Consider the following 12,106-nt stretch of genomic DNA (forward strand, 5'->3'; position numbering starts at 1 on the left):
TTATATGTATTCATTTATTGACAAACCACTTTATCAACTGATTGATCCATCCAGGGCCTAGACGCGCGGGTGTCGCCATATTGTACCAGAAACACCACGAGATCATCACGAGGTGCATATACATTCAGCTGCACGAGGCTGTAGTCGGCCGTTGTTGACGCAGTTCAATCTTGAGTTTGATGACCTTTCTTGGAGCCAGCCGACCATGAGCTTTAGGGTCGAACTCCATCACTTCCTGCAACATGGAGCATACAGGTGTGTACATGTGTGGCATGGTACCTCCATCACCGCCTGCAACATGGAGTATACAGGTGTGTACATGTGTGGCACGGTACCTCCATCACCGCCTGCAACATGGAGCATACAGGTGTGTACATGTGTGGCATGGTAACTCCATCACCGCCTGCAACATGGAGGATACAGGTGTGTACATGTGTGGCATGGTACCTCCATCACTTCCTGCAACATGGAGTATACAGGTGTGTACATGTGTGGCATGGTACCTCCATCACCGCCTGCAACATGGAGTATACAGGTGTGTACATGTGTGGCATGGTAACTCCATCACCGCCTGCAAAATGGAGGATACAGGTGTGTACATATGTGGCATGGTAACTCCATCAGCTCCTGCAACATGGAGTATACAGGTGTGTACATGTGTGGCATGGTACCTCCATCACCGCCTGCAACATGGAGTATACAGGTATGTAGGTGTGTACATATGAGGCATGGTACCTCCATCAGCTCCTGCAACATGGAGTATACAGGTGTGTACATGTGTGGCATGGTAACTCCATCACCGCCTGCAACATGGAGTATACAGGTGTGTAGGTGTGTACATGTGTGGCATGGTACCTACATTACCTCCTGCAACATGGAGTATACAGGTGTGTACGTGTGTGCCATGGTACCTCCATCACCGCCTGCAACATGGAGTATACAGGTGTGTACATGTGTGGCATGGTAACTCCATCACCGCCTGCAACATGGAGTATACAGGTGTATACATGTGTGGCATGGGAACTTCATCAGCTCCTGCAACATGGACTATACAGGTGTGTACATGTGTGGCATGGTACCTCCATTATCGCCTGCAACATGGAGTATACAGGTGTGTACATGTGTGGCATGGTAACTCCATCATCGCCTGCAACATGGAGTATACAGGTCTGTACATGTGTGGAATGGTAACTCCATCACCGCCTGCAACAAGGAGTATACAGGTGTGTACATGTGTGGAATGGTACCTCCATCACCTCCTAGAACATGGAGTATACAGGTGTGTACATGTGTGACATGGTACCTCCATCACCGCCTGCAACATGTAGTATACATGTGTGTACATGTGTGGCACGGTACCTTCATCACTGCCTGCAACATGGAGTATACAGGTGTGTAGGTGTGTACATGTGTGGCATGGTATCTCCATCACCGCCTGCAACATGGAGTATACAGGTGTGTACATGTGTGGCATGGTACCTCCATCACCTCCTGCAACATGGAGTATACAGGTGTGTACATGTGTGGCATGGTACCTCCATTACCGCCTGCAAGATGGAGTATACAGGTGTGTACATGTGTGGCATGGTACCTACATTACCTCCTGCAACATGGAGTATACAGGTGTGTAGGTGTGTACATGTGTGACATGGTACCTCCATCACCTCCTGCAAAATGGAGTACACAGGTGTGTACATGTGTGACATGGTACCTCCATCACCTCCTGCAACATGGAGTATACAGGTGTGTACATGTGTGGCATGGTACCTCCATCACCGCCTGCAACATGGAGTATACACGTGTGTACATGTGTGGCATGGCCCCCCCATCACCGCCTGCAACATGGAGTATACAGGTGTGTAGGTGTGTACATATGTGGCATGTTATCTCCATCAGCTCCTGCAACATGGAGTATACAGGTGTGTACATGTGTGGCATGGTACCTCCATTACCTCTTGCAACATGGAGTATACAGGTGTGTACATGTGTGTCATGGTACCTCCATTACCGCCTGCAACATGGAGTATACAGGTGTGTACATGTGTGGCATGGATTCCTCCATCGTCGCCTGCAACATGGAGTATACAGGTGTGTACATGTGTGGCATGGTAATTCCATCACCGCCTGCAGCATGGAGTATACAGGTGTGTACATGTGTGGCATGGTACCTCCATCACCGCCTGCAACATGGAGTACACATGTGTGTACATGTGTGGCATGGTAACTCCATCACCGCCTGCAGCATGGAGTATACAGGTGTGTACATGTGTTGCATGGCACCTCCATTATCGCCTGCAACATGGAGTATACAGGTGTGTACATGTGTGGCATGGTAACTCCATCATCGCCTGCAACATGGAGTATACAGGTGTGTACATGTGTGGAATGGTAACTCCATCACCGCCTGCAGCAAAGAGTATACAGGTGTGTACATGTGTGGAATGGTACCTCCATCACCTCCTGGAACATGGAGTATACAGGTGTGTACATGTGTGACATGGTACCTCCATCACCGCCTGCAACATGTAGTATACATGTGTGTACATGTGTGGCACGGTACCTTCATCACCTCCTGCAACATGGAGTATACAGGTGTGTAGGTGTGTACATGTGTGGCATTGTACCTCCATCACCGCCTGCAACATGGAGTTTACAGGTGTGTACATGTGTGGCATGGCCCCCCATCACCGCCTGCAACATAGCGTATACAGGTGTGTAGGTTTGTACATATGTGGCATGGTAACTCCATCAGCTCCTGCAACATGGAGTATACAGGTGTGTACATGTGTGGCATGGTACCTCCATCACCGCCTGCAACATGGAGTATACAGGTATGTAGGTGTGTACATATGAGGCATGGTAACTCCATCAGCTCCTGCAACATGGAGTATACAGGTGTGTACATGTGTGGCATGGTACCTCCATTACCTCCTGCAACATGGAGTATACAGGTGTGTACATGTGTGGCATGGTAACTTCATCACTTCCTGTAACATTGAGTATACAGGTGTGTACATGTGTGGCATGGTAACTCCATCACTGCCTGCAACATGGAGTATACAGGTGTGTACATGTGTGGCATTGTACCTCCATCACCGCCTGCAACATGGAGTATACAGGTGTGTACATGTGTGGCATGGTAACTCCATCACCGCCTGCAACATGGAGTTTACAGGTGTATACATGTGTGGCATGGGAACTCCATCAGCTCCTGCAACATGTTGTATACAGGTGTGTACATGTGTGGCATGGTACCTCCATTATCGCCTGCAACATGGAGTATACAGGTGTGTACATGTGTGGCATGGTAACTCCATCATCGCCTGCAACATGGAGTATACAGGTGTGTACATGTGTGGAATGGTAACTCCATCACCGCCTGCAACAAGGAGTATACAGGTGTGTACATGTGTGGAATGGTACCTCCATCACCTCCTAGAACATGGAGTATACAGGTGTGTACATGTGTGACATGGTACCTCCATCACCGCCTGCAACATGTAGTATACATGTGTGTACATGTGTGGCACGGTACCTTCATCACTGCCTGCAACATGGAGTATACAGGTGTGTAGGTGTGTACATATGTGGCATGGTAACTCCATCAGCTCCTGCAACATGGAGTATACAGGTGTGTACATGTGTGGCATGGTACCTCCATTACCTCTTGCAACATGGAGTATACAGGTGTGTACATGTATGCCATGGTACCTCCATTACCGCCTGCAACATGGAGTATACAGGTGTGTACATGTGTGGCATGGATGCCTCCATCGTCGCCTGCAACATGGAGTATACAGGTGTGTACATGTGTGGCATGGTAATTCCATCAACGCCTACAACATGGAGTATACAGGTGTGTACATGTGTGGCATGGTAACTCCATCACCGCCTGCCACAAGGAGTATACAGGTGTGTACATGTGTGGCATGGTACCTACATCACCTCCTGCAACATGGAGTATACAGGTGTGTAGGTGTGTACATGTGTGTAATGGTACCTCCATCACCGCCTGCAAAATGGAGTATACAGGTGTGTACATGTGTGACATGGTAATTCCATCACCTCCTGGAACATGGAGTATACAGGTGTGTACATGTGTGGAATGGTACCTTCATCACCGCTCCTGCAACATGGAGTATACAGGTGTGTACATGTGTGGCATGGTACCTCCATTACCTCCTGCAACATGGAGTATACAGGTGTGTACATGTGTGGCATGGTACCTCCATCGTCGCCTGCAACATGGAGTATACAGGTCTGTACATGTGTGGCATGGTAACTCCATGATCGCCTGGAAGATGGAGTATACAGGTGTGTACATGTGTGGCATGGTAACACCATCATCACCTGCAACATGGAGTATACAGGTGTGTACATGTGTGGGATGGCACCTCCATCACCGCCTGCAACATGGAGTTTACAGGTGTGTACATGTGTGGCATGGTACCTCCATTACCTCCTGCAACATGGAGAATACAGGTGTGTACATGTGTGGCATGGTAACTCCATCACTTCCTGCAACATTGAGTATACAGGTGTGTACATGTGTGGCATGGTAACTCCATCACCGCCTGCAACATGGAGTATACAGGTGTGTACATGTGTGGCATGGTACCTCCATCACCGCCTGCAACATGGAGTATACAGGTGTGTAGGTGTGTACATGTTTGGCATGGTACCTCCATCACCGCCTGCAAGAAGGAGTATACAGGTGTGTAGATGTGTACATGTGTGTAATGGTACCTCCATCACCTCCTGCAAAATGGAGTATACAGGTGTGTACATGTGTGACATGGTATCTCCATCACCTCCTGCAACATGGAGTATACAGGTGTGTACATGTGTGGCATGGTACCTCCATCACCTCCTGCAACATGGAGTATACAGGTGTGTACATGTGTGGCATGGTACCTCCATTACCTCCTGCAACATGGAGTATAGAGGTGTGTACATGTGTGGCATGGTACCTCCATCGTCGCCTGCAACATGGAGTATACAGGTCTGTACATGTGTGGCATGGTAACTCCATGATCGCCTGGAAGATGGAGTATACAGGTGTGTACATGTGTGGCATTGTAAAACCATCATCACCTGCAACATGGAGTATACAGGTGTGTACATGTGTGGGATGGCACCTCCATCACCGCCTGCAACATGGAGTACACAGGTGTGTACATGTGTGGAATGGTAACTCCATCACCGCCTGCAACAAGGAGTATACAGGTGTGTACATGTGTGGAATGGTACCTCCATCACCTCCTAGAACATGGAGTATACAGGTGTGTACATGTGTGACATGGTACCTCCATCACCGCCTGCAACATGTAGTATACATGTGTGTACATGTGTGGCACGGTACCTTCATCACTGCCTGCAACATGGAGTATACAGGTGTGTAGGTGTGTACATGTGTGGCATGGTATCTCCATCACCGCCTGCAACATGGAGTATACATGTGTTTACATGTGTGGCATGGTAATTCCATCAACGCCTACAACATGGAGTATACAGGTGTGTACATGTGTGGCATGGTAACTCCATCACCGCCTGCAACAAGGAGTATACAGGTGTGTACATGTGTGGCATGGTAACTCCATCACTGCCTGCAAGATGGAGTATACAGGTGTGTAGGTGTGTACATGTTTGGCATGGTACCTCCATGATCGCCTGGAAGATGGAGTATACAGGTGTGTACATGTGTGGCATTGTAAAACCATCATCACCTGCAACATGGAGTATACAGGTGTGTACATGTGTGGGATGGCACCTCCATCACCGCCTGCAACATGGAGTACACAGGTGTGTACATGTGTGGAATGGTAACTCCATCACCGCCTGCAACAAGGAGTATACAGGTGTGTACATGTGTGGAATGGTACCTCCATCACCTCCTAGAACATGGAGTATACAGGTGTGTACATGTGTGACATGGTACCTCCATCACCGCCTGCAACATGTAGTATACATGTGTGTACATGTGTGGCACGGTACCTTCATCACCGCCTGCAACATGGAGTATACAGGTGTGTAGGTGTGTACATGTGTGGCATGGTATCTCCATCACCGCCTGCAACATGGAGTATACAGGTGTTTACATGTGTGGCATGGTAATTCCATCAACGCCTACAACATGGAGTATACAGGTGTGTACATGTGTGGCATGGTAACTCCATCACCGCCTGCAACAAGGAGTATACAGGTGTGTACATGTGTGGCATGGTAACTCCATCACTGCCTGCAAGATGGAGTATACAGGTGTGTACATGTGTGGCATGGTACCTACATTTCCTCCTGCAACATGGAGTATACAGGTGTGTAGGTGTGTACATGTGTGTAATGGTACCTCCATCACCTCTTGCAAAATGGAGTATACAGGTGTGTACATGTGTGACATGGTACCTCCATCACCTCCTGCAACATGGAGTATACAGGTGTGTACATGTGTGGAATGGTACCTTCATCACCACTCCTGCAACATGGAGTATACAGGTGTGTAGGTGTGTACATGTGTGGTATGGTACCTCCATCACCGCCTGCAACATGGAGTATACAGGTGTGTACATGTGTGGCATGGCCCCCCCATCACCGCCTGCAACATGGAGTATACAGGTGTGTAGGTGTGTACATATGTGGCATGTTATCTCCATCAGCTCCTGCAACATGGAGTATACAGGTGTGTACATGTGTGGCATGGATGCCTCCATCACCGCCTGGAACATGGAGTATACAGGTGTGTACATGTGTGGCATGGTAACTCCATCACCGCCTGCAACATGGAGTATACAGGTGTATACATGTGTGGCATGGGAACTCCATCAGCTCCTGCAACATGGAGTATACAGGTGTGTACATGTGTGGCATGGTACCTCCATTACCTCTTGCAACATGGAGTATACAGGTGTGTACATGTCTGCCATGGTACCTCCATTACCGCCTGCAACATGGAGTATACAGGTGTGTACATGTGTTGCATGGATGCCTCCATCGTCGCCTTCAACATGGAGTATACAGGTGTGTACATGTGTGGCATGGTAATTCCATCAACGCCTACAACATGGAGTATACAGGTGTGTACATGTGTGGCATGGTAACTCCATCACCGCCTGCCACAAGGAGTATACAGGTGTGTACATGTGTGGCATGGTACCTACATCACCTCCTGCAACATGGAGTATACAGGTGTGTAGGTGTGTACATGTGTGTAATGGTACCTCCATCACCTCCTGCAACATGGAGTATACAGGTGTGTACATGTGTGACATGGTGCCTCCATCACCTCCTGCAACATGGAGTATACAGGTGTGTACATGTGTGGAATGGTACCTTCATCACCACTCCTGCAACATGGAGTATACAGGTGTGTACATGTGTGGCATGGTACCTCCATTACCTCCTGCAACATGGAGTATACAGGTGTGTACATGTGTGGCATGGTACCTCCATCGTCGCCTGCAACATGGAGTATACAGGTCTGTACATGTGTGGCATGGTAACTCCATGATCGCCTGGAAGATGGAGTATACAGGTGTGTACATGTGTGGCATGGTAACACCATCATCACCTGCAACATGGAGTATACAGGTGTGTACATGTGTGGGATGGCACCTCCATCACCGCCTGCAACATGGAGTTTAGAGGTGTGTACATATGTGGCATGGTACCTCCATTACCTCCTGCAACATGGAGTATACAGGTGTGTACATGTTTGGCATGGTAACTCCATCACTTCCTGCAACATGGAGTATACAGGTGTGTACATGTGTGGCATGGTAACTCCATCACTGCCTGCAACATGGAGTATACATGTGTGTACATGTGTGGCATGGTACCTCCATCACCGCCTGCAACATGGAGTATACAGGTGTGTAGGTGTGTACATGTTTGGCATGGTACCTCCATCACCGCCTGCAAGAAGGAGTATACAGGTGTGTAGATGTGTACATGTGTGTAATGGTACCTCCATCACCTCCTGCAAAATGGAGTATACAGGTGTGTACATGTTTGGCATGGTAACTCCATCACTTCCTGCAACATGGAGTATACAGGTGTGTACATGTGTGTCATGGTATCTCCATCACCTCCTGCAACATGGAGTATACAGGTGTGTACATGTGTGGCATGGGAACTCCATCACCTCCTGCAACATGGGGTATACAGGTGTGTACATGTGTGGCATGGTACCTCCATTACCTCCTGCAACATGGAGTATACAGGTGTGTACATGTGTGGCATGGTACCTCCATCGTCGCCTGCAACATGGAGTATACAGGTCTGTACATGTGTGGCATGGTAACTCCATGATCGCCTGGAAGATGGAGTATACAGGTGTGTACATGTGTGGCATGGTAAAACCATCATCACCTGCAACATGGAGTATACAGGTGTGTACATGTGTGGGATGGCACCTCCATCACCGCCTGCAACATGGAGTAAACAGGTGTGTGCATGTGTGGCATGGTAACTCCATCACCGCCTGGAACAAGGAGTATACAGGTGTGTACATGTTTGGCGTGGTACCTCCATCACCGCCTGCAACATGGAGTATACAGGTGTGTAGATGTGTACATGTGTGGCATGGTAACTCCATCACCGCCTGCAACATGGAGTATTCAGGTGTGTACTACATTCCTCCTACGATTCACCTGTGTCACTACACGTGTGCTGCCCTTGGTTATTGCGACCTTGGAAGGCATTTAGAAGTTGGACGAGCGTGAATATATAATACGCTTTTATGGATAACAACTTCTTTCTATTCTTTATGCGATGTTTCGGAAATAATTCTTTTTCCTTAATCAGGAGAATGCTGAGTCAGTGCACAGAGTGAATAGATATAGATAAAACATGTGTACACAACGCATAGAGGGAAGATGTAAAAAAGATAACAATATAATCGCAAAGCCAGTTAGATTGGAATAATGGACAAATATAACAAATGTAAGACGAAGCCGAGGATTATAGCTCAGTGGAGTACGCACTGAGACATTAAATACCTTGGTCTCGGTTAATGACTGGGCTCTTTCTTTTGGAGATGTTGTTAGCCATAAAAATACGTGTCATGCATTCATGACCACATTGTGGTTACTAGTACTAGAAGGTGTATGTGTATCAATGTGAGTGTGTGAGAATGTGTATATCTCAAATGTGCATGTGTTTGTGTGAGTGTATGTGTGAGTGTATGTGTGAGAATGTGTATGCTTGTGTGTGTGTTTGTTTTTGTTTTGTTTATCTTTGCTTGAAGGAAGGGTATGTGGAAGTCTTATCCAACGTTGAGCCTGTCGTTGGTGAGACTCCACGGTTAACTGCCCATTTACCGTTGCCAGTACAGGCCACATAGACGAGCTCACGTCTGTTATAAACTCAGTCGGATCGGTCAACTACTTACAGGTGTGTCAGGTAGTCTGACGATCTCCACCCTTCTGAGGACATGGATCAGCCCAATCTTCATCTCAATCATGGCCAGTCTCATCGCGATACACTGGCGAGGACCGTAACCAAATGGAAGCCAGGAAACGGGATTAATTGTCTCTCTCCATCTGAAGTAGTAAGACACCGGGGTTCAGCATCAGCTGGTGGTGGTGGTGGTGGTGGTGGAGCTGCTACTGCAACTACTACTACTGCTACTGCAACTAGTACCACTATTATTACAACTACCATTACTACTACTGCTGCTGCTACTGCTACTACTACTACTACTACTACTACTACTACTACTACTACTACTACTACTACTACTACTACAACTACTACTACTACTACTACTACTACTACTGCCTGCTACTGCTACTACTACTACTGCTGCTGCTACTACTACTACTACTACTGCTGCTACTACTACTACTACTACTGCGCTGCTGCTACTACTACTACTGCTGCTACTGCTGCTGCTGCTACTACTACTACTGCTGCTACTACTACTACTACTACTGCTGCTGCTGCTACTACTACTACTACTACTGCTGCTGCTACTACTACTACTACTGCTACTACTACTGCTGCTGCTACTACTACTACTACTGCTGCTGCTGCTGCTACTACTACCACTGCTGACTGCTGCTGCTACTACTACTACTACTACTGCTGCTACTACTACTACTACTACTGCTGCTACTACTACTACTACGTTTACTACTACTACCACTGCCACTACCTGCTGCTGCTACTGCTCACCACTACTCACTACTACTACTACTACTGTTGCTACCACTGCCACCACCACTACCACTACTGCTACTGCTACTGCTACCGCTGCTGCTGCTACTACTACTACTACTACTACTACTACTGTTGCTGCTACTACTACTACTACTGCTGCTGCTGCTACTACTACTACTACTACTGCTACTGCTACTACTACTACTACTACTACTGCTGCTACTACTACTACTACTACTACTACTGCTACTGCTACTGCTGCTGCTGCTGCTACTACTACTACTACTACTACTACTGTTGCTACTACTGCTACTACTACTACTACTACTGCTACTGCTACTGCTGCTGCTGCTACTACTACTACTACTGCTGTTGCTACTACTTTTACTACTGCTGCTGCTGCTGCTACTGCTGCCCTTCTACATACCATGGTATGACCACCTACCGATCAGGGTCAAACGAATCAGGATCATCAAAGTATTCTGGGTCTCTGTGAATCTCCAGCGTCGGGGCAACCACTACGGAGCCTCTAGGGAATGTGTGGCCCTTGATTTCCACCGTGCTCACAGTTTCCCTGGCTACCCTGAGACAATCAGATCCAGATATAACACACATGTTCTCATAGTCCAGACCAAACATTTGGAGGCTGAGTGAAACATGTAAATACAATGTACAACATGACCGGGTTCTGATGTGTTTGAACTAGAAAACTATCCAGTTATAAGCTACATACTTCATAATATTTATCACATGTCTTAAGACAGATTGCTTGTATTAGCATTAGGTAATTTTTTATTGTAATGTATGTGTACTTTCAGTGTTTTGTCTTTTTTTTAATGTTTGGCATCCTGATCCGGGTTAGAATTGGTCTTCAGTAACCCATGCTTGTCATAAGAGGCGACAAACGGGATCGGGTGGTGAGGCTCGCTGACTTGGTTGACACATGTCATCGAATGCCAAATACGTAGATTGATGCTCATGCTGCTGATCGCTGTATTGTCTGGTCTAGACTCGATTATTTACAGACCGGCGCCATATAGCTGGAGTGCGGAGTAAAACAACCAACCAAAACAACCAACCAAACCTGACCGTAGCTATGAAAGAGACGCTGATATACAAGTGAACGTAAATAAAGCGTGCGTAAAATACTCTCCGCTTCAATAACAGAAGTTACAGTGGTATTGAAGGGTAGAGGCGGAGGGTCTCCCGGATGAAGTGTTCCAGGTACTCTATCCTCTGTATGTTGTCATAGGTCGGCTGTTCCTGCAACAGGAAACTGATTATTGTACACGTTCTGTCATATGGCTAGTCCTCTGTATGCTTCATACATGTGTGTTCGGGAGCAGCGTCTGACATTGTCTTCAGTGATGTTGCCTTCCATAAATAAGATTTAAAAAGGGCTGCGTATTAAAAAACAATACCAGTCTGCGTTTATGTTTGATGCCGGTAGAGACTACAACAACAGGGGATTTATCAAAGTAAAAACATAAATTGTAAAAGAATGCTTACCAAGTTGTCTCAGACAAATCCTGAATAAATACATTTTGTATAGACGATTTCAACTTTCCTTTCTGTTTAGGCTCATAGCTTCAATTTGTAAAATAAAATATCTGCTGTTTCAGCAGTAAGATAAACCTTAGCTTGTCTAAATACAAAATGGAATATGAGATGGTCGATCATTACTTTACATTTTGACGACAAAGAGGCAGTTGGCGATTTGTACGCTGCAGGAAATATGCGTCAATGGTCAGCGTGAAGATTGAATAAGGCTGTAAAATCTCCTACATCACCAATCTCGGAGTCGATGGCCTCGACCAGCTTCTTCTGCACACTAGGATGAGTCGCCAGAACGTAGGACATGAACTGGAGGGATGTGGGGATAGTCTCGAAGGCGCCACCGAAGATCACACAGACTTGAGCACAGATTTCCTCTGATGATAAACCTTTAACA

General features: G+C 47.0%; 1 protein-coding gene across 1 annotated transcript in view; it reads right to left on the reverse strand.

Annotated features, from left to right (window-relative positions):
* LOC124253866 (cytochrome P450 3A12-like) overlaps nt 1-12,106 on the reverse strand; it is a 12,817-nt gene continuing 711 nt past the window's right edge. The window contains exons 3-7 of the mRNA XM_046687718.1: nt 11,941-12,098; nt 11,330-11,418; nt 10,601-10,738; nt 9,386-9,536; nt 1-235 (exon numbers count right to left, since the gene is read on the reverse strand). Of these exons, the coding sequence (XP_046543674.1) occupies nt 125-235; nt 9,386-9,536; nt 10,601-10,738; nt 11,330-11,418; nt 11,941-12,098 (647 nt within the window). The 3' untranslated portion in view covers nt 1-124. The remainder of the gene's footprint in view (nt 236-9,385; nt 9,537-10,600; nt 10,739-11,329; nt 11,419-11,940; nt 12,099-12,106) is intronic.

The sequence above is a fragment of the Haliotis rubra genome, unplaced genomic scaffold (genome assembly GCF_003918875.1).
Source record: "Haliotis rubra isolate DU_JTF1 unplaced genomic scaffold, ASM391887v1 Scf557, whole genome shotgun sequence".
NCBI classification, from domain to species: domain Eukaryota; kingdom Metazoa; phylum Mollusca; class Gastropoda; order Lepetellida; family Haliotidae; genus Haliotis; species Haliotis rubra.